This window comes from Mustela erminea, chromosome 6 (genome assembly GCF_009829155.1).
Source record: "Mustela erminea isolate mMusErm1 chromosome 6, mMusErm1.Pri, whole genome shotgun sequence".
In the NCBI taxonomy this organism is placed as follows: Eukaryota; Metazoa; Chordata; class Mammalia; order Carnivora; family Mustelidae; genus Mustela; species Mustela erminea.
The window spans coordinates 35,980,350-36,007,101 of NC_045619.1; the positions used below are offsets into that span (position 1 = coordinate 35,980,350).

Consider the following 26,752-nt stretch of genomic DNA (forward strand, 5'->3'; position numbering starts at 1 on the left):
CTCTATCTACAAGTCAATTTGCTTTCCAATTTAGGTGGTGAACCTTCCATTGTGTGCAACCTACAGGGAAAAAAAAAAGGCGAGATTCTTCCTCTCCTTGCTGTCTGCACCAGCGTGCATCCATGACACAGCCTCAGCTCATTGTATATTCCTGCTTGAGACTTACATTTCCGAATGAGAGACAGAAAGATGGCTACCTTTACTGACAATGGTGGAAATAATAGGCTATATCCTGGTCAGACTCTTTCTGTAAAACAGTTGCTATCACATGTCCTGTCTCTTCCCCCTTCCAGGGCTAACTTTTTTTCCTGCTGATTCAAGCTATATTCTCTGGCCTTTAGTGAATTCTGTCATCCTTGAAATAGCCAGTTTCTCTTGACTAACACCAAATACCCTGAGTGAAGCTGTTGACTTACACAAATAAGATACACACTGAATTTTAATAAGTTTATGCATTGTCTGCTTTTGCAATTCAAGGGATACTCCTAGGTTTAGCCAACTGGTTAGCAGGAGAAATAAAATCTCAGGGTCCTGAGGAAGCCTGGCCAGTTAACCATCATAAACACAGTATGTTTTTCAATCATACCATGCTGCTTCATAAAACCCTCAAAGATGGCAGGTAATAAAGGCTGGAAGTTCTTGCAGTTGTATTGTAACTGGTGACTCTATTTGCAGAGTATGGAAATGATATAAAATAAGTCAAATTCAACTTCCAAAGATGCATACAGCACACCTATAATGTGAACAATAATAGTAAATGGCTTAGAGTCTGAAGTTGAAATGGAGTAGTTTCTTTTGAACCTGTGATGTTAAGAAGCTTCTGACAGAATTCAATGGAATGTTACTCAGCCATAAAAAAGGATGAGATCTTGCCATTGGCAACAACATGGATGGATCTAGAGGGTAAAATACTAAGTCAGGGAGAGAAAGATAAATACCATATGATTGAACCCACCTGTGGAATTTAAGAAACAAAAGAACAAAGAAACAGAGACAACCACACCCCCATACACTTAAATACCTTTAGAGAACAAACTGGTGCTTGCCAGAGGGGAGCTGGGTAGGGGAAAGGTGAAATAGATACAGGGGATTAAGAGTACACTTATTTTGAAAAGCACTAATGTACAGAAATGATTAATCATTATATTTAATCGCTATATTGTACACCAGAAACTAACATAACACTGTATGTTAATTATGCCTGAATACAAAATAAATGAATACCAAAACGGCAGGCAGGAGTGGGGGGAAGGAAGAAGTTTTGAGGTGAGAAGATGACAGAGAGGTCAGGAATAAAGAGGAGAAACAAAAATTAACTCCCTCAATTAGAAAATCACATTCAGGCTTTAAAAGAGGAGGTACACTAGCCTATAAAATTGAATTTGCACTTTGGTCAAGTGCGAATAAAAACTATAAAGACATATCCTATGCAACCATATAAATAATAGGAATAACTGAAGATAACATCTCTCTGGAGACCAGGACATATTTTTCTAATTTTTAAAGGAAAAATAATTAGAAACACTGCTATTTTTAACGGGGTTACAGAGAAAGTAAAAATCCTTGACCTAAGGCTCTACTGGACTCATGACAGTTACAACGTGCTGTTGCAATTTATATTCTCATAAATGTTGGAAGTTCAATTTCAATATGTCAAGAAAAGTACTTTAGTCTGGTATGAAACAGTAAAAATTCCCTTGCTAGGGTATTTAATGAAGGTTCCCTCCACCAAATTAGAGAATCATTTTGGTTCAAATTCATTTGGAAATTTGAACCAGAATTCATTAGGTCATGCCCTGGAAGGGTTTTCTCCAGAGGAAAATAAAAGGCAGGGAGGTAGGAAATTAGAGTAACTTAATACTACAAAGAAGTTAAGTTACTTTGAAGCAAAATCAACCAATAGATGTCTAACATGGAAAGCATAGCAAACATTAATATTCATCTTTATGGATACCCAAATTCATCAGGTAGACACGGATCAAAGAGAAACTGAGGAATTCGCTAGATGACATGCCTTTAAAATAATAATCAATAAAACTAAAAAAAAAAAAAAAGGTTTTTTCCCCCAAAATGTTTGTTCATTTTTAAAGTCTTCTTTGTCTTTAGTGGTTTAATTTCCAAGGGAAATATCTAGTTTAGAAGGCTTAGTTTCTTAACCTAGAAGTAGAATTGATATTCTAATGAAATAGAAAAAAAGTAGAGTTTATTAGATTTGTCATATAACTGTGAAAATTAATTTTCACTCTAGGACAGTAGGGGAAAGAGTATGTCAATTCTACCCACTGAATGTTCATTTACTATTCTTGTTTTATTTTCTAGATGAGAGAAAACTCATGATGGACTGTCCATGTTCACTTTACAGGGTATGCTGTATTTTATACTCGCCTGCAAGAAGCATCATGGGAGTGCTTAATACATCTTCATTGCAAAAATGATGGAATCATTAATCAATATTTGAAAACTAAGGAAATTAACAATATTCTGCTAGTTGCTTAGGGGATTCTTGAACTCTCAAGAACCTCAACCACTGAATTGTTAGCACAGACCGCAGGACTCAGGTTGCCAAAACTATCAGGATAGAATTTATTTAGAGAAACTAATGAGTAATTTTTCCTGAATATCCCTATCCTTTCTTTCTTCACTATCTCTTCTCTGAGACAGAAAACTTCTAAACCCTCTACCTATGTGTCACTTACAAAATACCAGGAATTGATTACTCCATGTTCCAAAAACACCATGAAGTAAGTGCTATTACTATTCCCATTTTACAGATGGTTAAAATGAGGTTTAGAGAGGTTGACAACTCCCCCAAGGTTACATAGCTGGAAAATGAGAGATCTGGGTCACAGACTCCACAGCTAAGTATCTGAACCACAGGATCGTGCTGATATCTTTGTATATACTAAGATACTGTCAAACGATATGGGATACATTGTTCGGTGGCAGTTTACCCCAACAATTTCTACATCAAATACTAAGAAAGGAAGAAAACATGCCTTTTGATTATAATGTTTAAAAGCCACAATTTAGGGGCACCTGGGTGGGTCAGTGGGTTAAGCCTCTGCCTTCGGCTCAGGTCATGATCTCAGGGTCCTGGGACTGAGCCCCGCATCCGGCTCTCTGCTCAGCAGGGAGCCTGCTTTCACCTCTCTCTCTGCCTGCCTCTCTCTCTGTCAAATAAATAACATCTTAAAAAAAAAAAAAAGCCACAATTTAAGTGTAAGAGATGAGATCTGTAAAGGGAAGAAATGTGGAGGATGTTTGCAATAACAGGTTTTACTTCCCGCCTACCTCCATCCCCCATATTGATAAAAGTGCCCTTCACTAGGCTAAATCGAGCAGATAGTTTTTTAAGAACAGAATGAAACACACTATTGTGGTTTGCATCGTGTACCCCAAAAAGGGAGAAGGGGAGGAACAGAGAGGAAAGGCAAAGAAATAGGGAATGAGGGAGAGTGAGAAGAGTGCTGGATACTCACCTCCTTACCCCACCATCTCCTGTTTTTAGGGAAGAGTCACAATTAGGTTTGGAGGGCAACCATAAGTTTCCCATGTGTCCAAGTAGAAGACTCAGAAAGTGGGTAAAGGGGAAAAGCAGTTGGCTTTGCCAAGAAATCTCCCAGGCCAGATGTAGACAACCTTGTGTTTTGACCAAGACACACTTTACAAAGCCAGGAATGGGATAATGAGTTATACAAATTATTCATACCAGGAAGCTGCACTAGGTCCAGATGGGTGACTACTCCCATCTAACATGCCACCCTTAAGAGTCAGCATAAAGTTATGTCCCATATCATCTACACCAACAATAGACTTACCAACCGGAGATGCATATGGGGGCTCCTATCTCATTGCCAACTCCTGCTGGTCATATACATAGGGCCCTCCCTGTCTTCACCCCTTCTGTGGCATCTCAGGACCAGGAAAGGTAAGGAAGTAGAAACAGCCTCCAGTATAAACTGGACTGTGATGTAAACCTTGGATTCCCAAGAAATTACTGAATTGTGCTATTTTAAAAAAGTCTTCATTTTTTATTTATTTTATGTTTTTAAAAGATTTTATTTATTTATGTATTTATCAGATAAACAGAGAGAGAAAGCACACAAGCAGGGGGGATGGCAGGCAGAGGGAGAAGCAGGTTACTGCTGAGCAAGGAGTCCGATGCAGGACTCGATCCCAGGACCCTGGAATCAGGACCTGAGTCAAAGACAGATGCTTAACTGACTGAGCAACTCAGGCATCCCTAAAAGTCTTTAAATTCAGTCCTTATGCTATCCCAAAAAAGGTGTGTTTAGAGTGAAAACAGGAATGAAAGTCACAAACAGGGGCGCCTGGGTGGCTCAGTGGGTTAAGCCGCTGCCTTCGGCTCAGGTCATGATCTCAGGGTCCTGGGATCGAGTCCCGCATCGGGCTCTCTGCTCAGCAGGGAGCCTGCTTCCTCCTCTCTCTCTCTCTCTGCCTGCCTCTCTGCCTACTGTGATCTATGTCAAATAAATAAATAAAATCTTAAAAAAAAAAAAAAAAAAAAGAAAGTCACAAACAAATGTTATTATCTCATTACTACAGAATTCCATTTTGTACCTGGGACTATGAAACTTTTAACTGTTAAAAATATAGAAATATACTTCATATATCTAATTCCCCTCCCTGGCATTATTTTATAATAGAAAAGTATCTTTTGGAACACAGGTTTATGGCCCAAATTCTTAAAAGAAAAGATATATCTAGGAAATTTGGGAATCCATGATATTGTGAAGTAACAACTTAATACACTCTATGAAATGTTTGAGGGAGTGTGATTAAGAGAATCATTTATAATTAAATACATTTGAACACATTCTGTGAAAATTAAGGTTGCTAAATTCAAAATTACTTCCTTGAAAATATAAAAAATAAAATCTCTAGTTGCAGCTAGAAGACTACAATTAATAGCAACTGTAGATTGTCAATTTTATATTAAAAATTTTCATATGAAAAAATTATTTCATATTGATAGTAACTACTGTTTGACTCATATAAAAGACAATATTTTATTAAAGTCGTAGTAATTATTCTAAGATAACTTCTAGGCTTTCTTTTCCCCCGCTCCTTCCTCTTCCTCCCCTTCTCCTTCTGCTCCTCCTTCGTCCTTCTCCTCCATCTTCTTTTTCTTTCTTTTTTTAAAGATTTTATTTATTTGAGAGAGAGAGAGAGAGCGCACGCATGAAAGGCAGAGGGGCAGAGGGAGAAGCCGGTTCTCTGATGAGCAGAGGGCTTGATGTGGGACTTGATCCCGGGAGTCCAGGATCATGACCTGAGCCGAAGGCAGTTCCTTAACCAACTGAGCCACCCTGGTGCCTTTTTTTTTTTTTTTTAAATATTTTATTTATTTATTTGACCCAGAGAGATCACAAGTAGGCAGAGAGGCAGGCAGAGAGAGAGGAGGAAGTAGGCTTCCTGCTGAGCAGAGAGCCTGATGTGGGGCTCGATCCCAGGACCCTGAGATCATGACCTGGGCCAAAGGCAGAGGCTTTAACCCACTGAGCCATCCAGGCGCCCCCCATCTTCTTTTTCTAACTAGAAAGCTGTCTGTCCTTATATCATGAAAGTAAAATGAACAGTAGCTGAGTTTTCCCGGGTTCTTGCTAACAGCTAAACGGAAGTGTAGCTTAAGTTACTCAAAGCTGCACTAAATTTTAATTCTAATTGATAAATGTATACTAGGAATAGAAGTAGAATTGAGATAAACAAGGACATAAAAATGTGTGGAAAATCTTAAAAGGGCAAAACTAGAGTCACACACATATATAAAAACAATGAAGTAGAAAAGATCCTTATAATGAAAGTCCTAGAAGATATTGTTTATGACCACCAAGCCATCTTAAGTGAAAACCTCTCTCTCAATACATCAAAAAAAACTTTATGATCTGTGGTATCCATCTCAGTTCTAAACATAAAAGTTGGTGAGGTAAAGCAGAAATGTAGAAGTAACAGAGGAAAACACTAGGCTGATGGTGTAATTTCACAAAGGATTCCTCTGAGTTAGAAACTTCTTGGTGCCCCATGAGAGTGTGAGCTCATTCTTTCATGGCCTCGAATCTTTCAGGGCTGCTAAGGACAGGTTAAGCCAATGTCTAAACAGAGTACAGAATGAAATGTACCGGGAAAATTGGAAGGGAGGAAATATTTATTGGCAATGCCAATTATTATAGTGTTCATAAACAGTAAATAACTCTTTATGTTCAGCTGGTAATGCTTGGGTGGGAGAAAGGGTTCGGGGCGGGGTGTGGAAATAAGAGAGGCAAGCTAGAACTTGCTTGCGGGGGTAATCAAGAACACACACTCTAAGTATCACTTGGGACTTGTCAGAAGTGTAAAACCTCAGGCACCACCCAAACATACTAAATCAGAAGATGCGTTTTAACAAGATCCCCAGGTGATCCACATACACATGACTGTTGGAGAGGCACTGGGTTGGAAGACACTCACCTTTAACCTCATCTATCACTGCCCTTTGCTTTAAAGACCTTACAACCCTTTAAAACCTAGTTGAAATAAGCCCCCTTTGGGCCAAAAATTGAAACTAATAGACAATTTATAATTAAAAAATCCAATGACTTTTTGAGGGGTTTTTGGTAATTTTGGAAGTATTAAAAAAGAAAGGCCTAGAGAGCTTAGGGGGAAAAAATATATATCCAACTTGGGTGCGTGTGCGTGTGTGTGTTTGTGTATACATGTGTGTACACTCCCAATCTACCTTGAGAAATAATCTGATTCGGTTCCTTTTTCCCTTAAGAATTTACATTTTAAGTCACATCCAATGGAATTTATAAAGAAATTAGTATATTTAAATTCTTGATTTTAATATATTTAATTACGTAAGATGTGTCAAGCACAGAAACTTAAAGATAACAATTTTTTTTTTTTTTCCATATGTTCATTCTGTTCTCTAGAAGTCAGGGCAGCAATGGGAACCAGTTGGTGAAGTACAGTTTTGCTTTCTTTACTACCTTAGGGAGCAATGACAACCTGGGTTCTTAGTCCTGGAAAAACCATATAAGTTCACGCTTAGCTCAGCTATAAGTGTGTCCTTTGTCAGACACTACCATTCTAAAAACTTAATATCCCCTTGAGAGCACAAATGTCACATTCTCCCTCCTATGAATGTAAATCTATTTTCTAAAATTTATCATAAAGAGGTAATTTAATGATATTGGAAGGATCTTACTATTTAGGCTTTACACATTTGATAACCTATCGCTCTATAAATCCTTTCTCCAACAAAACATTCAAGAATCACAGCCTCTGGGTAGTCACCCAGTTAGAAAGATATTAGGGAGCCAAAGTGACACAGTGAAAACAGTATTATACTTGGCCAGAATACACTAAACTCAAATGTCAGCTTTACCAATGGTGGGAGATATGGACTCTCTTTAAAACTCAGTATCTTCATATATAAAATGGGAATATTATTGTCCACATCACATAAATGCAGATATAATAAAGAGAATGACAGATATGAAATGCAAAATAATAGTACCAGATAGATAGATACTTAAATAAATGTGACTTTGTTCTTCCCTTAGTCTGTAAGTGGATTAAAACATTTTTTTTTTTTTTCTGCCAAAGCCCATGAATGCCATGAATCAGGTAAGGTTTGTTTTTAGTGACTCTGAAATTCCTACTGGTATCAAGGATCTTTCTGCTCTTTCTAGCTTCTAGTTCTAGGAGACCACTGAATAAATTCATCTGTACAAAATGCTTCTAACAGAATAATTGATTCAATACTTTCTTCTTAAAACTCTATAGCTATAAGTCAATTGAGTTCTACCATTTTGAATTCCTTTGATATTTTCCTTTGATGATAACTGATGTTCTTTTTTATAATACTCTCATCCGGAAGCATCCAGTACTTTTCCCATTTTATTTGAAGTACTAACAATGTCATCACATATAGTTTAATGTTCATCATGGGAGGCCACTCAACATCTGTGATCACCCTCTCTAAAAATATATTTAGTAGTTAGCTGCAATGTGGATCCCACCTTCCCAAGAAAGACACAAGCCAGAAATTCTCTCTTCTTCCAAACTTTATAGTAGCTGAGATTCCAGCACATGACTCACATTCCACCAATCAGATGCAACCTCAAGGGAATGGAAGCCAGAAGTAAGCCTAAGAGGGAGGCAGCAGGGTCCAAGAGAATCATCCAAGGAATGTGACTCTGCTTGGTTCCTTGTGGGTGACAGTGGCGGAGCTCGGGCCTTTAGAAGCTGCTAACTCCCAGGGAGAGCCAGATAGATGGTCGGGTATTATTTCTGACCATAAAGAGTGCTTTCAAGCCCAAGACTGAAAGTGTGGCTGCAGAACACTCTTTCATAAATCCTGTTCCTGCTTTAACTGGCAAAAGCATATTCTTTAGTTTACAACTAAACAGTGTGACCCATTCATGAGACAAGTTTAGGAGCAGATGCATTTTCAGCAGTTTTGCTTTCAATACAATCACTGAAGGCCTTCATTCTAGCTTCGAAATTTCCACTATTTGTTGACAGCTGCTTATGTGTTCCATGCTTGCCATCAGAAATTTCCTATTTATGCTAACATTTATTTATACAAGACCAAGGAAAACTATATATATATATATGTATAAATGCTAAATATAACTACATACACATATACAGCATATAATTATATATACTTATTTACAGATATACAAATAAAACTACATATACATACTATATACCTACCACATATATACTTACATGCATATATACATACCTGTATACTATATATAATTATACTAACAATATGTAATTATTAGTGTGTATACAATATTCTCATTTTATCCTCCAATCATTTATCCTTTCAGTCATCATTTTGATATCTTTAGTACTTTACATTGAATTCTGAGAAGAGATCTATAACTTCTATTTAAATTCTCAGTCTCTCAATTGTGCCCTGACTCCACTGTAATTATAAACTCAGAAATCCTGTTAATCTCTTAGGAATCTTTTCTAATGTCATATCGTTCCTCTTCCAAAGTACCTATTTCATTTTCCCAGATGTGTTTTGTGTCAGAGCTAGGGTTGGTTACATTGTTGTAATAGAAACATATCCTAAACCTCAGTGAATCAGGACAATATTTCTTGCTTCCTTACTGAGGGTGGGTGAGTAGGAAGGTTTGTCCCCATTTGGTAACCTCAGGATCTATTTTCACAATTTTCAAGTCAGAAAAGGGGACAAGTACTGATTCTTACAGCTTTGGTTCAGAAGTGACATACGTGGGGTACCTGGGTGGCTCAGTGGGTCAAAGCCTCTGCCTTTGGCTCAGTCATGATCCCAGGGTCCTGGGATCGAGCCCCGCATCGGGCTCTCTGCTCAGTGGGAAGTCTGCTTCCTCCTCTCTCTCTGCCTGCCTCTCTGCCTACTTGTGATCTCTGTTGGTCAAATAAATAAATAAAATTTTTAAAAATAGAAAAATTAAAAAAATATTAAAAAAAAGAAGTGACATACGTCATGTTCATGCATATTCCACAATCCAACTAAGAACCGTGAAGTTCTTCAACTTGGAGGAAGGCAGAAAAGTACAATCCTATTACATGTGTTGTAGGTGGAGAGCCGACATATTTGGTGAACAGCGCTGATACTTCCACACCACATAGTGTTCTTGTGAATCACCTTGATAACAGGGATTAGGGATGTTCTAAGTGGCTCTTAGGTTTTAACTAAATCTCACTGCCCAAACGAGGGCTCCTTACTTGGATACACCTGATTTGTCATTCTTACCTGAACTGCCAATTTGAAATCCAGAATTTCCAAACTTTCTATGTGCTGATTCTATAGAGAAAGATCATTATCCACAACTGAGAGTTGAAATGGGTCTGTTAGAAATTTCTCAAATTTTAAGCCTCTTGAAGTTCACAGTAAGATAAAAATTTGTCCCTTTGTGGCTAGCCCCAGGAACTTGCCTCTTCCAGTTTGGTCTCATTTAGGTGGTATGACTTTTTTTTTTTTTTTTTTTGTGAGTAGTTTTTCCTCATTGATAGATTCTTTGGGTCATTTCTTTGGGAATTAGCTAAGGAAAGGGGAAGTCAAATGTATATGTTCAAACCATTTCTTGAACTATGACATTTCCTAAATTGCTGATTTTGGACATAAGGGTAGCCATTAATCCAGCTAACCCAGACACAACCAGGGAGACATCTATTCTTTCCCTCATACTCTTTACCTCACCAAACGCTGTCAATTTTATATCCTAAGTATCTTGCAAAAGAAGAGAGCTCTGAGGGAAGACTATCAAAGTCAATTGATAATAGTTTGGTATCCCCAGAGGAAATTACATGTAATAATAAATAAGCAAGATCTTGCCAGCTAAGGATTTTGATGAGGTTGCTATCAAAGCAAAGCAAGTAAACTTTCTTACTCCTTTCAGCAAAGTCCTCAATGCTCTTGGTGAATAAGGGAAGAGGTTGGTGTACAACTTGCACAGTAAGTGCTCAAGAAATACCTGAATTTAATAAAGTCAAGAAACAGAAAAACTAAGTGAAAACGTTCATGGGGGCTGCCACCAAGTGGAATAGGATATAGTCAGGCTGCTGTGGTCATAATGGCAATCAGTATTAGGAAAGCGCTGACTGACTGCACATTAATGAGGAATGCAGACTGCAGAAAGCTAGAAAGAAGGTTCTGAAAAATAAACCCTGAAGATTTCCACACTGCCAATGTATAACAAAAATTTTCCACTGGTTTCTAGCACTATGGTAACTAAGAAAAAGTTGGAAGTGATATATTCAACAAGGACCTTTTTTGTATCTTTCTCATAATGGGTTTTCATTGGTAGACCTTGAAGTTCAGATACTGATTTAGTATGTAGCAAAATACCTTGTTGAGGAAAGTATCTATTAAGATTAAGATGCATTAGCCTTGTGCATATCCTTCCTTGTAAATGGTTTACTGTGACTAAAAACACAGTGTTTTATTCCTGAAGAAGAGACAGCCCTCTCCCTATAACAGCACCTACGCCTGTCATGCAAATGAAGTTTACTTTTTTAAAGATTTTATTTATTTCTCCCACTGAGCAGGGAGCCTGATGCAGGGCTCAATCTCAGGACCCTGAGATCAAGACCTGAACTGAAGGCAGATACTTAATGACTAAGCCACCCAGGCACCCCTGCCTATAGTTCATTTTATAAATATACCAACAGTTGATTGAATGCTGGTTTCTCTTTATAGATATCAGTTTTAGGAATGCAAAAGTTTAAATGTGGAGTGAGCACATTCAACTAAAATCTCACAGTATACTTCCTTCTCAAACAGCCTTTGAATTCCTTATTTAAAACTTATAAAAAGCTGGGACGCCTGGGTGGCTCATTTGGGTAAGCATCTGCCTTTGGCTCAGGTCAAGATCCCAGGCTCCTGGGATCAAGCCCCACATTGGGCTCCCTGTTCTGTTGGAAGTCTGCTTCTCCATCTCCCTGCTGCTCCCCTTGCTTGTTTTCTCTCTCTGTCTCTAACAAATAAATAAAATCTTTAAGAAAAAATTATAAAAAGCTAGGTAGGAAGCCATGTGGTTCTAAAAGGACAACACAAAGGATGCTTGTGGTATTGGAAATCGTCTATACTCTGACTAGGGTGATGGATACACAAACCTACATAGGTGTGATGAAAAAGCACAGAACTTAATACATACACACACACACACACAGGTATGAGTAGAACTGGGGAAACACAATAAGACCAATGGATTGTATCACTATCAATATCCTGCTTTTGATACCGCACTGTCATTCTACATAGATCACCATTGGGGAAAGTGAATAAATGGTACAGGGGATCTCTCCGTATTATTTCTTACAACTGCATATAAATCTAAAAGGATCTCAAAAAGTAAACAAAACTACTTTTCTTGAAAAGTAGTGTTAAAGCTATTGAACTGTGAAGCCATTCCTCTGGTATTTTTCTTGCCTTGTAAGAATAATCTACATAATTATAAACCTATTCCTAGAACCAAACACAGAGCCCATAGTGTGGATGTCAGTTTACGAAGCATTTAGGTGAAGATTTAATTGAGTGAAATTCACGTAAGAGAATGGGAGAAGGGGTATACATATTGCTAACAGAACAAACAGTCCTTTTAGAAAAACTGTATAAATCATTTGAGTTTCTTAAAACCACTCTCCTTTAATCTAAAACACCACTCATGGATGCAGTAACTTTCTTTTTATAGTCACAACAGAAATTGTTGATCTAACTTAATTGTTTTGCTATTATAATAATCAGGCTTCAGACTATCCTTCTGAAAATGGAAGCACTAACAGGTCTACAAAGATACATAGTTTCCATACATAGCAACAATGTTAAATACAGCACCATTTTGAGACTTTGCTAGCCCTTAGGTATATTTGTACTTGACAGTTCTCTCTACCACCAAACATAATAAAGTGCATTCACATGCCATATTCAATATAATTAATATAAAACACAAATACTGAGATGCAGTTGACCAATCAACATAATGTTTGTTTCAGACCTTTAAACAGTTATTAATTTTAATTTTTTTATTTTTTTTGAATTTTATAGTGATTTTTGAAAGGAAAGGAAAATGATTCTCGGTAATTTTCAGAGTCCTGAAGGCTTACATCCCCTACATACTGTGCACATAAACTGTAACTAATAAAATACTCCTGACTGACATTAGCGTGGTAAAACAGCATAACTCACTTCAAGAATGTGGAATAAGGGGCACCTGGGTGGCTCAGTTGGTTAAGCAACTGCCTTCGGCTCAGGTCATGATCCTGGAGTACCAGGATCAAGTCCCGCATCGGGATCCCAGCTCCACAGGGAGTCTGCTTCTCCTCTTTCATGCTCTCTTTCACTGTCTCTCTCTCAAATAAATAAATAAAATCTTAAAAAAAAAAAAAAAAAAAAGAACGTGGAATAAGGGAGTATGACAAGGGACTTAGTCTACCTAATTCCTTTCCCAAAGCTGCAGTGTTGGTCTTCTAAGGCACAGGGGCAAAACTCACCTGAGCATGTGCGCAGCACTGAAGACCACATCAAACTCTGTGCTGTCCAATTCAGCGGCTTTCTTCGCCATCTCAGCTGCTTCTATGAGGCGGGCTTCTTCCAGAAGAAACTGACCTGCAAAGTATAAAACCAAGTGAGCTTCAACTGGGAAACTACTGCTCTAATCCTGAGAAACAAATAAAGTCACTACAGAGAAAAATAGAGTGGTAAACATGATCTGAAGCTAAAATTTATGTGTGCTCCTCATCTACATCTCGCTACTTGGTCCTGTTTTCTATGCCATTACCTTCTTTGCAGGACATCCCAATGCATCTGTCTGGTATATTCACAAAGTTGTTTTTGTTGTTATTTTTTTTTCCCCTTAAAAAACAAATCCTGTATAAACTATTGAACTAAAGATATATTACAATTAAGAGTTGAATTGATTTTTATTATTGGTCATTTAAAACAGCTTCTGTCTCTGATCTATATGTATAGACAAGGCTATCTATATTGAGATGTATAAACTTGTTATACTTAAGCAGCACTAAAATTATTGGAAGAACATATAAAGGTCCACGGAGCATTTACTTACTCTTAATTAGACTGACTAATAAACATGGAGCAAATATTAACACGTTCACATTTTTGAGATAACTTGAAGGTCAGCTTTGCAAGGTTAGAATTATTCCACACAGAGCCATACTACTCTTTGAAACTATACCTCCAGAACTGGTATGTAGTGTTATCCCCAAAACCCATAAAGACAAAAATAAATAAATAAAAAAGAATTTGGTCCAAGTTTTGGGGTGCCAGGGTGGCTCCGTGGCTTAAGGCTCTGCCTTCACCTCAGGTCATGATCTCGGGGTCCTGGGATCGAGCCCCCATATTGGGTTCTCTGCTCAGCAGGGAGCCTGCTTCCCTCTCTCTGTCTGCCTACCTCTCTGCCTATTTGTAATCTCTCTCTCTCTCTATCAAATAAATAACTAAAATATTAAAAAAAAAAGAACAGGTTGTTTTTCTCTTTATTTTATAGGTGGGGATTTAGTAACAGCAAAAGTAATGATGTTAAGCCCTATCTGAAAAGGCAATTCAAATGAAAACTAAATCAGTGCATAAAAGAGAGATGCTGAAATCATTCACGTAACTTTTGGGCTTGCTGAGTTGTGGGCTAATGATTATTTCTTTTTGCTTTGGGTTTCCTGTTTGCTTAAAGTTCAAGATTTTAACAATATGAGAAAAAGTTATAAAAATGATTTGCAAGCCCTGAGCTGCACAGGGAAAAACAAATTTAGAAATGGTAAATGGTGAATCCTCCCTGATGGTGGTGGTTTGAAGGAGCCCATTATTTACTGCTTATCTAATACATATTACAAATTGTCTTCTAAACCAAAGGACTAGTCCTTAAAACACAAGAGGCCATTTTCTGTTTTAAGAATTTATAATAAGCCACAGACTCTGCTCATATATAAACGTCAATTGCAAAGAAATGGTGAGTAACGATAAGCCGACTTTTAAGACCAGGACTTAGAGACATCTTAGCTATTTCTATAAAAAATCGTACATCACTTTCTTAGTCTATCCCCTAACATTCTGTGCCTTTCTCAGGTCTCAAACATAATTGTTAGGTCAGATAATTATTAAGAACACTGATTTGTAAATACAGTTGACCCTGGAACAACACAGATTTGAACTGTATGGACCCATTTATATGTAGGGTTCTCCCCCATAACTAGAGTACAGTACTATAAATCTATTTTCCCTTTCTTAATGATTTTCTCAACATTTTTTTCTGTAGCTTACTTTATTCTAAGAATACAGCATGTTAACACATCGATAAGATATGTGTTAACAGTCTATGTTATCAGGAAGGTTTCTAGTCAACAGGAGGCTATTAGTAGTTATATTTGGGGGGTGTCAAAATTATACACAGATTTTTAACTGTGGGGATCGTGCTCCTAGCCCTCATGCTGCTCAAGGGCCAACTGTGGTTTCATTTATAAACAGAAAAACACATTACTTATGAAACTTGTGTGTACATTAGCTATAAATATATTGATACGAGATTCAGCTGAAAGTAATGCTGTTTAAAGACAGTGAAACAAGAATTAAACACTCGATGGCATAATGCAAAGTAATATCGCATCATATAAATCTTAGTAAAGGATACCAGACTAAACCTATTCTTCAGTTAATTACTCTGATTACAGGTTCTAAAAATTAAAACATAATATTAATTGCTACCTACCTTCAAAGAATGTCTACCTAAGTAAAAAAGCATTAATAAGTATGTTAATTAATTATGTGATATTTAAACAAAAGATAATGTAGGAGTTTATTGACAGTTACTTTTCCTTTCCAGACAGCTATTAACTCTGAAATGTGTTCTGTATTAATAGTAGGAAAATGCAACAATTAACTGAATAGAGAATAATGAAGGTTATTTAGTAAAACTCATTATTCCAGAGTATACAGGGTAGAGAAGACACACTAGCTCTGGTAAAAAAGAAAGAGCAAACAGGGACACGGTATCTGTACTGTCCACATAGAAACAGAGGACCATGACAAGAAGCTTCTGTGTTGAAGATAATGAGGCTCAATGGCCTAAAAGGTCAGTTTATGTGCAATGTCCCAAGGGCAAAGCCTTTCAAGCCTCATGGATGCCAAACCCATCGTTAATGTGCAACAACTTCAACAATGGATAATAACATTAACCAGTTGTATAAAATTGAATATACAATTTTTATCATAATTTCCAAAACTTTCTTAAGCTTTGTCAGCTTTGTTGTCCAAAATGCAATTTATAGACAGTTTGCAAGGTCCCTAAACCACATGAAACACGTAATTTTTACAAAACAGTAACAGAAAAAATCCCCATATGATCATTTTTAACAGAATTCATTCATCATATTAACATTCAGAAAAACAATATCACAACATATTAGTTAGGTATTTGCATAATTCCCCCCATTCTGTTCTCGGCAGGCCATAGATCTCAATATTCCAGCATTAGTGTTCTGCTATGATAAAGACATAAAATATTATGCAGTGTGGACCGTTTGGTGTCTTTTTTTTTTTCCTTCACTAAACTTGAAAATGTGAACCAAAGTTGAAGGTGAATTATTATTCTGGTATGTTATATAATGATTGTTTGTTTGAAATATAGCCCAGAATTGATGGAAAATGGAGCGATAAGCATTTCAAAACAGAGAACCAACATAAATAGGGAAACAAAGACACACTAGGTTTCTTCTTAATAATGATCCAAAGAGCCACTCATGATATATTATTGGGGGAATAACGAGAAACAAAATCTGCTCTTACTTCTTCTGGAAGACTTTGCCTGAAGTCACTCTTCTACCAGCCCCATCTATTACTGTTCCCACCAGACACTGCCTCCCTTAATGTAACCTGCTGTTTCACATCCTTATTTATCCTCAACTCTCAGGCTCGAAGGCTTCTCTTGTCCCATCCCAATCACCAGTCCATCTTGCCTGCCTATTGTGACTGGGCATCTTTTGTTTTTAAGCTCTAAAACATTTCCTTCCTGGTGAATCTTTCTTTGACCGCTTCCCAACAGTATTAGGATTGCTTATGATTAGTTCACTGCAATATAATTTACCATCTAAACCAGAGCACTTAAAAGAATAAAAGGGAATGGTATTATTCATGAGACAGGAATAAAGGGGGTATAAAGCAGAATTGCCTCAGTATGGCCTTCCGACCCCACATTCCGAGAGAGGATGTGGGTGTCAATTCTTTTTTTTTTTTTTTTAAGATTTTATTTATTTATTTGACAGACAGAGATCACAAGTAGGCAGAGAGGCTGGCGGAGAGGGGGTGGGGGGAAGCAGGCTCCCTGCTGAGCAGAGAGCCCGATGCGGGGCTCAGTCCCAGGACCCTGAGATCATGATCCAAGTCAAAGGCAGAGGCTTTAACCCACTGAGCCACCCAGGTGCCACACTCCTCTCATCTTTATCACTACTGGATAGTGAATCATTTTATACAGTGTCTTTGAATGACTGTTGGCTGAATGTGATCAATAGTAACAAGAGAGACTCAGGGGCTCTTTACTGAAGAACGTACACATCTATGGAAAGCCCACCAAGTCGGAGCCACATGCTGAGGCTCAGTGGGTTGGAGCAGCTACTTGGTCTTTGATGGTGAAGGGAACTACAAGGAGGAGCCAGGGAAGTATGGGGAGTGGAAGGGAAAGCAGGCACTTCAAGGAGCCCATCTACAGTGGCAGATTCTGGAAGGTGTGAAAGGTTACATTTTTCAGTGGCTCATAGCCTTAGTGCACAACAGAATCATCTAGAAAGTCCGACAGAACAGAGCTAGGCCCCAACCCCAGAGTTTCAAATTCAGTAGGTTTGGGGTAGAGCCCATGTTTTTTTTTTTTTTTTTTTATTCAAGATAAGTGTACTCTTCAATCCCTATCACCCTCGCTGCCCCCCCCGCCCCCCACCAACCATCCCTTTCTGGTTAACTATCACTTTGTTCTCTGTTAAGAGTCTATTTTTTGGTTTGTCTTTTTCCTTCGCTTGTTTGTTTTGTTTCTTAAATTCTACATGTGAATGAAATCATGATATTTTTCCTTCTCTGACTTATTTTGCTTAGAATTATTCTCTCTAGCTCTAACCTTCTTGTTGCAAATGGCAAGATTTGATTTTTATGGCAGAATAATATTATATATGTAAAATATATAAATATAAATAATACACACGTGTGTGTGTGTGTGTGTGTGTAAAATATGTCACCTCTTCTTTATCTATTCATCTATCAATGGACACTGGGGCTGCTTCCACAGTTTGGCTATTATAAATAATGTTGCAATAAACACAGGAGCATATCTAACCTTTTGAATTAGTGTTCTCATATTCTTTGGGGAAATACCAACTAGTGTGATTACTGTATCATAGGGTAGTTCTATTTTTAACTTTCTGAGGAACCTCCATGCTGTTTACAACAGGACTGCATCAGTTTGCATTCCCACCAACAGGGCATGAGGGCTCCATTTTCTCCACATTCTCGCCAACACATGTTGTTTCTTGGGTTGCTGATTTTAGCTACTCTGACAGGTGTGAGGTGATAGCTCATTGTAGTTTTGATCTGCATTTCCCTGATGATAAGTGATGTTGATCATTTTTTCATGTGCCTGTTGGCCATCTGGATGTCTTCTCTGGAGAAATGTCTGTTTATGTCTTTCACCCATTTTTTAATTGGATTTTTTGGGTTTTGGCTCTTGTGCTGTATCAGCTCTTTCTATCATTTGGATACTAATCCTTCATCAGATATGTCATTTGCAAATATCTTCTCCCATTCAGTAGGTTGCCTTTTAGTATTCTAGATTGTTTCCTTTGTTGTGCAGAAACTTTTTATTTTGATGTAGTCCCAATAGTTTATTTTTGCTTTTATTTCCTTTGCCTCAGGAGACATACCTAGAAAAATGTTGCTATGGCCAACGTCAGAAATTACTTCATATGTTCTTTTCTAGAATTTTTATGGCTGCAGGTTTCACATTTAGATCTTTATCCATTTTGAGTTTACTTTTGTGTATGGTGAAAGACAGTGGTCCAGTTTCAGCCTTTTGCATGTTGCTGTCCAGTCTTCCCAACATTGTTTGTTGAAGAGACTGGTATTTTCTCCCCCAGTGTATATTCATTCCTCTGACAAATTCATTTGACAAATGAGGAATGAACATGATCTGCATTTTTAACAACTTCCTACTGTTGCTGCTACTCCACTGTCCATAGTTTGAGAACCAGTGACTGATGGGAACAAAATAATTGTTTTGTACCATACTCTGGTACAATAGGACTGCATCAGTTTGCATTCCTGCAATGGGTGGGATTAGCCACCCGTTAGATTAAGCTCTTCTGGTTAATAAAAAACATATGGCATGTCCTTCCCTACATTACAAAGAACAATGACCAGGTTACACATATGTGTGCAGATAGAAAGATACATCTGTATGAGTAAGATACATGCAATAAATACAAGTTTACTCTCACAAATTCTTAACACAAGGTTATTTAAGAATTTCATCTTTCATATGTAGAACAGTTGTGAGAAATCACTTCTCTCTCACATACAGTAAACAAACACATTCTTGGTGTTCAATAATTGAGCAGAATTTCAAATAAAGAAACACGGAAATCTTAAGTAAAATATTTTGTTCTCATGTATATCTTGTGCTATCACACTTTATCACTATTTGTTTGATTTATAATTTGTCTTACCCAAGTTAATTATCATCATCTTATTTAATTGTCTTCATTCAAAAGGAGAACAAAGGCAAAAACAAGACTAGAAATTACAAAGAAAAAAAAAAGTAATCTGAGTAGAGAAATACAGAAAAGGAATTTTAAAAAGAAAGCATTTCTAGAGGTCCTGATTCAAAGAGTGTTAAGTCTCCCCATAGGCTAAAAAAGGAAGAGAGAAAAACGAATTGATAGTTCTAGACTCAAGTGCTTCTGTGTTACAGTTATACCATTTCTTCTCTGGACATTTCTCTAACTGAACCATTTAAACTACTTGGTGGATTTTTACCGACATTTCAATATGACAAGCTGGTGAAGATCAATCCTTCATTAATTCCTGGCTTTAAAAAACTGCCAGAAAGGTAGAAATCCATAACAATGTAAACTGGCCTTAAGCCTAGGCTCAAATACTGCTTTGTAAAAGTTTTGCACATAAACTCCCTGGATTAGTTGGGATTGGCATTTCTTACTAAAATATATGAAAAATCCACTCTTGTGATCAATGCAAGTAAATTAAGGAGCTAAAACAAACTGTAATAGATGTCATGATGATATAATTCTCTCTGGGGAAAAAAAAAATCATTCATAGGTAGCTTTAAAAAATGTTCAAAGACAAATGAAAATCTTATTTATCAAATAACAGCTAGAACTTAACATCTGCATTAAAATAGTTCCCCTTGGCAGAAGACATCAGACCATCTAAGCAGATCCAGAATCGACGGACTCTTAACCACTACCACCTTGTCCTAAGCCATCATGTCACTCTGGACTGCAGCAATAACCTCCTAACGGGTCTCCATACTTCTGCCCTTGACCTACAGGGTATTCCCAAAATAGCAGTCAGAATGATCCTGTTAAAATGGAAGTCAGTGCCCATCATTCTACCCCTGACCTAGGGAAGGTGACTGTCCTTATACTGGACTATACAGCCCAATAGAGTCAGCAGGGTGTTCCTCCCGCAATCTCATGCCATTCTCTGACCTCATCTCCTTTGTCTCCCTCAACGCTCCCTCTTGGTCACTTATTCCATGAACACTGGCCTCGTGTTGTCTAACACGCTGGAGGGATAAAGACTCCTGGTATGGAGTATTTATTTGCCACTCCCTCCCCTGGAGTGCCCTTCCCCCAGCTACCACAGTGGCTCACTCTCTTACTTCTTGGCACACTGTGGGGATTTAGCCACTACACATTCACTAACAGGACTGAATTACCTAGGACCCCATGTGGCTACCTCCTTCATCTGCAAGAACAAGACTCCAGCAAGCAGAGGTCACCGGCTGCTTGCCTATTCACACCCTCTCACCTTAGAGTGATTTTAGGGAGGGCTGCAATTAATGGCCACATGCTGGGTATTGCAAAATTTTCAAGGTTGCCTTTCATGGTGAGGTCTCTATGAACAGTGCCTCTGGAATATAAGCAACATGGCAGCCCTGGTTTAGATCTCGGAATGTCCCTTGGAATATGACAAATAATCCAGATATCAATCATGCCTTCAAAGATACCTTAATTCCAAAACAATCCAAACTATGCCATTTGGCTAGAATCTATTATATGCTATTGTACTGTGGAATAAATTCAATGGTCTGGGAAAAGGAAGAAACTACAGAATTATTGTATCCAACCCAAGAAATGTATACCGTGCTTAACACACATAAGATGTAGTGATACTTGTAGTGGGTGGGGGGGAGATGAATGCAACACTTATCCTTGAATCAGTTCCAACTTAACAGAGAGAAGAGATGATTATGGAGATAGTTTAAGCACAAATATATATATAAACTTGAGATATAAACTTTGAGGAGATAAAAACTTGATATAAACTTGAGGAGATGCAAGGTCTCACAGGCTAAGTGCATCATATCTGGATGGAGGTAAATGTTTGGTTTTGCACAACTTATAATTAAAATTGAGTATACATAGAGTAAAGGGGACAAGTAAGGGCACCACTTGAATTTTTACACAGTGGCTCCGGTCATATAATCAGCAGCCAGATCATAAAAAAGAATAGCCAGAAGCACTTGTCTAAACTTTTTCAAAGATTCAGATGGTTGGAGCAAGGAAAGAGCCCGGAAGATGGAAATATCTGGGCTGATTTTGGTGGTATCTAGGGGTAACGAGACAGGTGGATCAGGTGGAACGGAAGCAAGCCCTTTAAGGAGTGTTTCCATTAAGGAAGGTGAATAACACACCCCTGATGAGACAGGGTAGGGAATAATGCAATGCTCAGGATTTAGACCACCTGTCCAAAGGAGATGCTGCTCAACAGAGGTTGTTAATGTATGCTAATTAGACCCAGGAGAATTAAAATGTGGAGGGGAATCATCTCTTTTGCTTCTCTGAAGGGATGCTTGTTGAATGTCTCTCTGAGAATCCCTTGCATTTTTAGGTATGTTCTTAATTCTTTTTTCTTTTTTTTTTTTTTTTAAGTTTTTATTTATTTATTTTTAGATAGAGTGCACGAGAGAGAGCACGAGGGAGGGGAGGGACAAGGAGAGAGGGAGAAGCAGGCTGCACACTGAGCAGGGAGTGGATATGGAGGCTTGATCCCTGTACCCTGGGATCATAACCTGAGCCGAAGACAGCCGCTTAAACTGTGCCACCCAAGCACACCTTCTTTTTCTTTTTAAAAGTAATCTCTATGCCCAATATGAGACATGAACTTATGACCTTGAGATCAAGAGTTATATGCTTTACCAACTGAGCCAGCGAGGCACTCCTGCTCTTACTCTTTAAAACAAACCAGTCACTCTCAGGGCACCCAGGTGGCTCAGGCAGTTCAACAGCTAAACATTTGACTCTTGATTTCAGCTCAGGTCATGATTTCAGGCTCATGAGACTGAGCCTCGTTCAAGGCTCTGCATGAGACTGTCTCTCTCCTCCCTTTGCCCCTTCCTCCGGCTCTCACGCACACATTTTCTCTCTCTCAAATAAGTAAATCCTTAAAAAAATACATAAAACCAATCTCTCATCCCTTCCCTTCTATTAGTTTTGTTGCTTTGTGTTTTTGTGCTCTTGGCAGCTTGATTTAATAACAGCTCTGGTTTATTGAGACAAACCCAATGTGATACATGTGCAGTAGTTACTGGCCAAGAAAACAGGTGGGCCAGATGAACAGGGAAAGGATGCCCAGGAGAGCAATCCAGACTGCTCACTTTGAGGTTGGGAGGGCCCAGATCTGTCCCTATGTGAACATGAGACCAAAAATTTGCCCTGAAATGGACAGGTGGCAAGGAAGGTGTCTACGGCAGAGGAGATTAGAGGAACAGCAGGCCAGGGCTCTGTGCTCAAGCAGAAAGGAGGTCAGGAGGGCTAGGGATGCTTTACTGCGTTTATTTCTCCCCTCTTTCCGAAAGGGTTATGAGATGCCAGAAAAACCACCGAGGGGGTTAGAAGACTGTCAGATGGAGAGCAGGAAGTAGAGGGAGGCAAGGAGGACAAGAGGCGGGGCTTGGAGGAAGTAAAGAGAAGACATTAGGGAAAGAAGGAGTGGGGGAGGGGCAGAGAGGGAGAAGCAGCATACCCCACTAGAGGCGTGAGTAATACATAGATTTAATAGCGATCAAGTGCACCATAGAAAGGAAAACAAGTTCATGCTAGGCTTCAAACAATCTAAAGAGTTTCACCATCTAAAGATGAAGGGCAAGACATAATCCAATGAGGTTGGGATCTACTCAAAGATACAGAGATGGGTAGCGTCATTTCTTAGACAAGGGCAATGCAAGGAAAAAGACACGACAGACGTGAGGGGTCCAACACAGGGAAAATCAGTAAGGAAGGGAGTATGCCTCTGAGACGAACTTGGGGTGGTAATGAGAATGTGGGGAGGTGACCCCAAGGGCCAGATGCTCACATCCTCTTCCTCGGAGGACCTCCGCGTCTTCTCCTTGCCCTCCCACACCATCTCAACGGGCTCTTCTGAGGTATTCATTTATAGACATGTCACTAAGGCACAGAAGAGTTAATGACAGGGTAGCAAACTTCAGAACAATTGTTTTCAATTAAGAGGAAGGCAGAACATAAACAAGAATCTCAAAGTGCACTCAATTGCTAAATCAAATAGCTAAGACGGGAAAAACCGTCTCTCTCTCTTTTTTTCCCCTCTCTGCCTTCCTTGCTTCCCCACTGCCCCCCGCCCTGCTCTGTTCCCAATTACTTGTTCCTTATAATATCCATCCTTCTTGAAAACAGTTACTCCTTTTCTGTCCGGATGTTGATGGAGACAGATTCCTCTTTTTCTTAGAATCTAGATTTTTGCCTCCTCTTCCCCTAATTTCTGCCTCTTTTTCATATAACTTATTCAAAAATTTCTCTATACGATTTGTTCATTCTCCAAGATATTATTATGGGTTCTATTATATTTAAAAATAGGTGGCCATTGTTACAAGTTATTGAGGATATATGACACGCTAGTTATTTTATAAAATTGTAAATGAATCCTCACAACCTGAGGCATTTGTAATCATCTCCAGATTAAGAATTTGAGGAACAGAGAGGCTAGCAAAAGGTACAGCATGCTCAAGGAGTAATCAACAGAGAGGCGAGGAGAGCCTCATTCCAAAATCCCCTGTACCCTCTACTCCCTAATCTAATGCTTAACTTAGTTCTTATCATCCTGCTTTTGTGGCTTCTGGTGTCCTGAACAAAGATAGATTCAGAAGAATGCATATACGTAAATTGTTGCTACAGTCTGAATGTTTGTGCCTCCTCTCCCTCCTCCAATCCCAGTTCAAGTTTTGAAAGCAGGAGTCCTCCTGAATGGGATTAGTGTCCTGACAAAAGGACCCCAGAGAGCTACCTTGTCCCTGCCAACCATGTGAGGGCACAGTGAGACCATTAACGGGGAAGTAGGCCTCACCAGACACTGAATCTGCCCACAGTATGATCTGGGACTTGGAGCCTCCAGAACTGTAAAAAATAAACTTCTCTTGTTCCTAAACCACTCATATAAGCTATGTTGTTACAGCAGCCCAACTGAACTAAGACTGGACTGAACTGCATCACGTAGTTACAGTTTAAAACAAAATGGATTCTAGTCCCATGCAAAAACTGGGAGCAGAGATGAGAAAAGGAAAGAGTAAAAACTAAAGGTCAGCAAATTCTTCTCTAGTCACTCTTTCATAGTAAAAATACTGATGGGCCATCTTCGTGTGGGGCACTGCAGCCCGCGTGGGACTCTCCAAAGCAAGGCCACTGTGTTTATTTTCATGATTCTTTGATTTTGAGCCACAGTCTGTTCACTTTGCAAACAGGGATAGCCTGCCTGTGTTATCAGAAAGAATAAATGAGAAAATGACAGCACGCTACGTGGGGTGAGGTCTGGCGCCCTGTCTCCTCATTCTTCCTTTCACTCCTCCTTACATGAGCTCCTTCTCTCCCTCTCCCTCTCCCCCCTTCATGTTCTCTTGAAGACCTCAGGCTGCCCTTCCTTCCTGAGGCCTCTAAGTACATGATTATGAGAGCTCCATGACTTTCTCCACCACCAGTCTGCCAAAACCTCAGCCATCGGGGGCTCTGTCACCATTGGGGACCCACCAGGCTTACATTTGATAAGAGTATCCTTTAAAAACACAAGGCAGGGGCGCCTGGGTGGCTCAGTGGGTTAAGCCTCTGCCTTTGGGTCCTGGGATCGAGCCCCGCATTGGGCTCTCTGCTCAGCAGGGAGCCTGCTTCCTCCTCTCTCTCTGCCTGTCTCCCTGCCTTTTTGTGATCTCTGTCTGTCAAATAAATAAATAAACTCTTAAAAACACACACACACACACACACACACACACAAGGCAAACCAGAAACATATCACAGGCTGAAGAGTCAAAGGAGGGTTCAAATCCTTCCTTTGCCAACTTGCTGGGCCTTCAATATTGTCACATACACTCTTGATACCTTAAACCCCACATCTGTAAAACCAGGACAGTATTATTTCTGCACAGTGTTGGATTACCGCAACAACAAAAGATACATAAAAACACCCAGCACTGGTGCAGAGATTGTTGAGCACTGAGTTTCAATAATAGCGCTAGCATTAATGAGGACAGATGTGCCCAGCATGACATCAAACGCTTTTCTTCATGTAAATTCTCAAAACGCTGGCGTCAGGTCATACCATATTACTCAAATTGATTTAATCAACCTAATATTGTGAAACATCTTATAATCGTTGTATATTTTATCTTTATTTTTTTTTTAAAGATTTTATTTATTTATTTATATGATGGATCGAGATGACAAGAAGGCAGAGAGGCAGGCCAGGGAGTGGGGGGGTGGGGGAAACATGCTACCCACTGAGCAGAAAGCCTGATGTGGGGCTTGATCCCAGGACTCTGGGATCATGACTTGAGCCGAAGGCATAGGCTTAACCCACTGAGCCACCCAGGCGCCCCACGTCGAATATTTTAGAATGACAGAATCAATAGTATTTTTTTTTTTTAGATTTATGATAAAATATGGTGGGTACTATGGTCCGAATGTTAGTGTCCTCCCCAAATCCATATGCTCAACTCCTAACACCTAAATTGATGGTAATAAATAAAAGATGGGGGAGTGGTTTTCAACTTTCAGTGTATCTGATACATATTTTATGTATCAATAAACCTACCAACAGAGCATGTAAGCATCTCTTTATCTCCTGTATTGATTAAGAGACAGTGCAGTGTAACATTCAGGAATGCCTTGGTTCAAATGTTGCCCCTACTATTTTTTTTTCTTTGTTTTTTAAAGATTTTTTATTTATTTATTTGGCAGAGAGAGAGATCACAAGTAGACAGAGAGGCAGGCAGAGAGAGGGGGGGATAGCAGGCTCCCCGCTGAGCAGAGAGCCCAATGCAGTATTGCCCCTACTATTGACTGGCTCTGAGATCTTGGGGACTTTACCTTACAGCTTGATGACTTCACTTTCCTCATCTGCAAAATGAAGACAGTCTGGTAACCTCCCCACTTGGCTTTTGTGGGGATTAAATGAAAATTCCATGAGAATTTCTCAGGACAAAAAGGTCCTAAGTAAATGCTTTGTTACTGTTACATCTGATGAATTCATCATGAAAATGTGGTATTTAACAGAGAATTCAGGCAAGATGCCTTTTGCTTTTTATTCCTTTCTCATTTAATTTTTATACCTTAAATTTTACATGTTGAGTTCAGTTAAATAATTTTTGGATAATTACTTGTTTACTATAATTTTCTATAAACTATCTGAATGATAGTTTAAGTCACTAATTTTTTAAGATTTTATTTATTTTTATTTGACAGAGAGAGAGAGAGATCACAAGGAGGCAGAGAGGCAGGCGAAGCAGGCTCCCCACTGTGCAGAGAGCCTGATGAGGGGCTCAATCCCAGGACCCTAGGACCATGACCTCAGCCGAAGGCAGAGGCTTTAACCCACTGAGCCACCTAGGTGCCCCTAAGTCACTTATTTTTTACATTTTATCAAGTATATATTCCTTCATAATGTACATGTTAAAGAAAATATAAAATAGAAAGTAAGCCTTTCCCCCCACCCCCACACACAAAAAAAGGC

The 26,752-nt window shown here is 38.8% G+C and overlaps 1 protein-coding gene across 4 annotated transcripts in view; it reads right to left on the bottom strand.

Annotated features, from left to right (window-relative positions):
- TMTC2 (transmembrane O-mannosyltransferase targeting cadherins 2) overlaps positions 1-26,752 on the bottom strand; it is a 437,531-nt gene that overhangs the window by 62,592 nt on the left and 348,187 nt on the right. For all 4 annotated transcript variants that reach the window (XM_032346873.1, XM_032346877.1, XM_032346875.1 and 1 more), the window contains one exon: positions 13,003-13,117. In XM_032346873.1, coding sequence (XP_032202764.1) covers positions 13,003-13,117 — 115 coding nt within the window. The remainder of the gene's footprint in view (positions 1-13,002; positions 13,118-26,752) is intronic.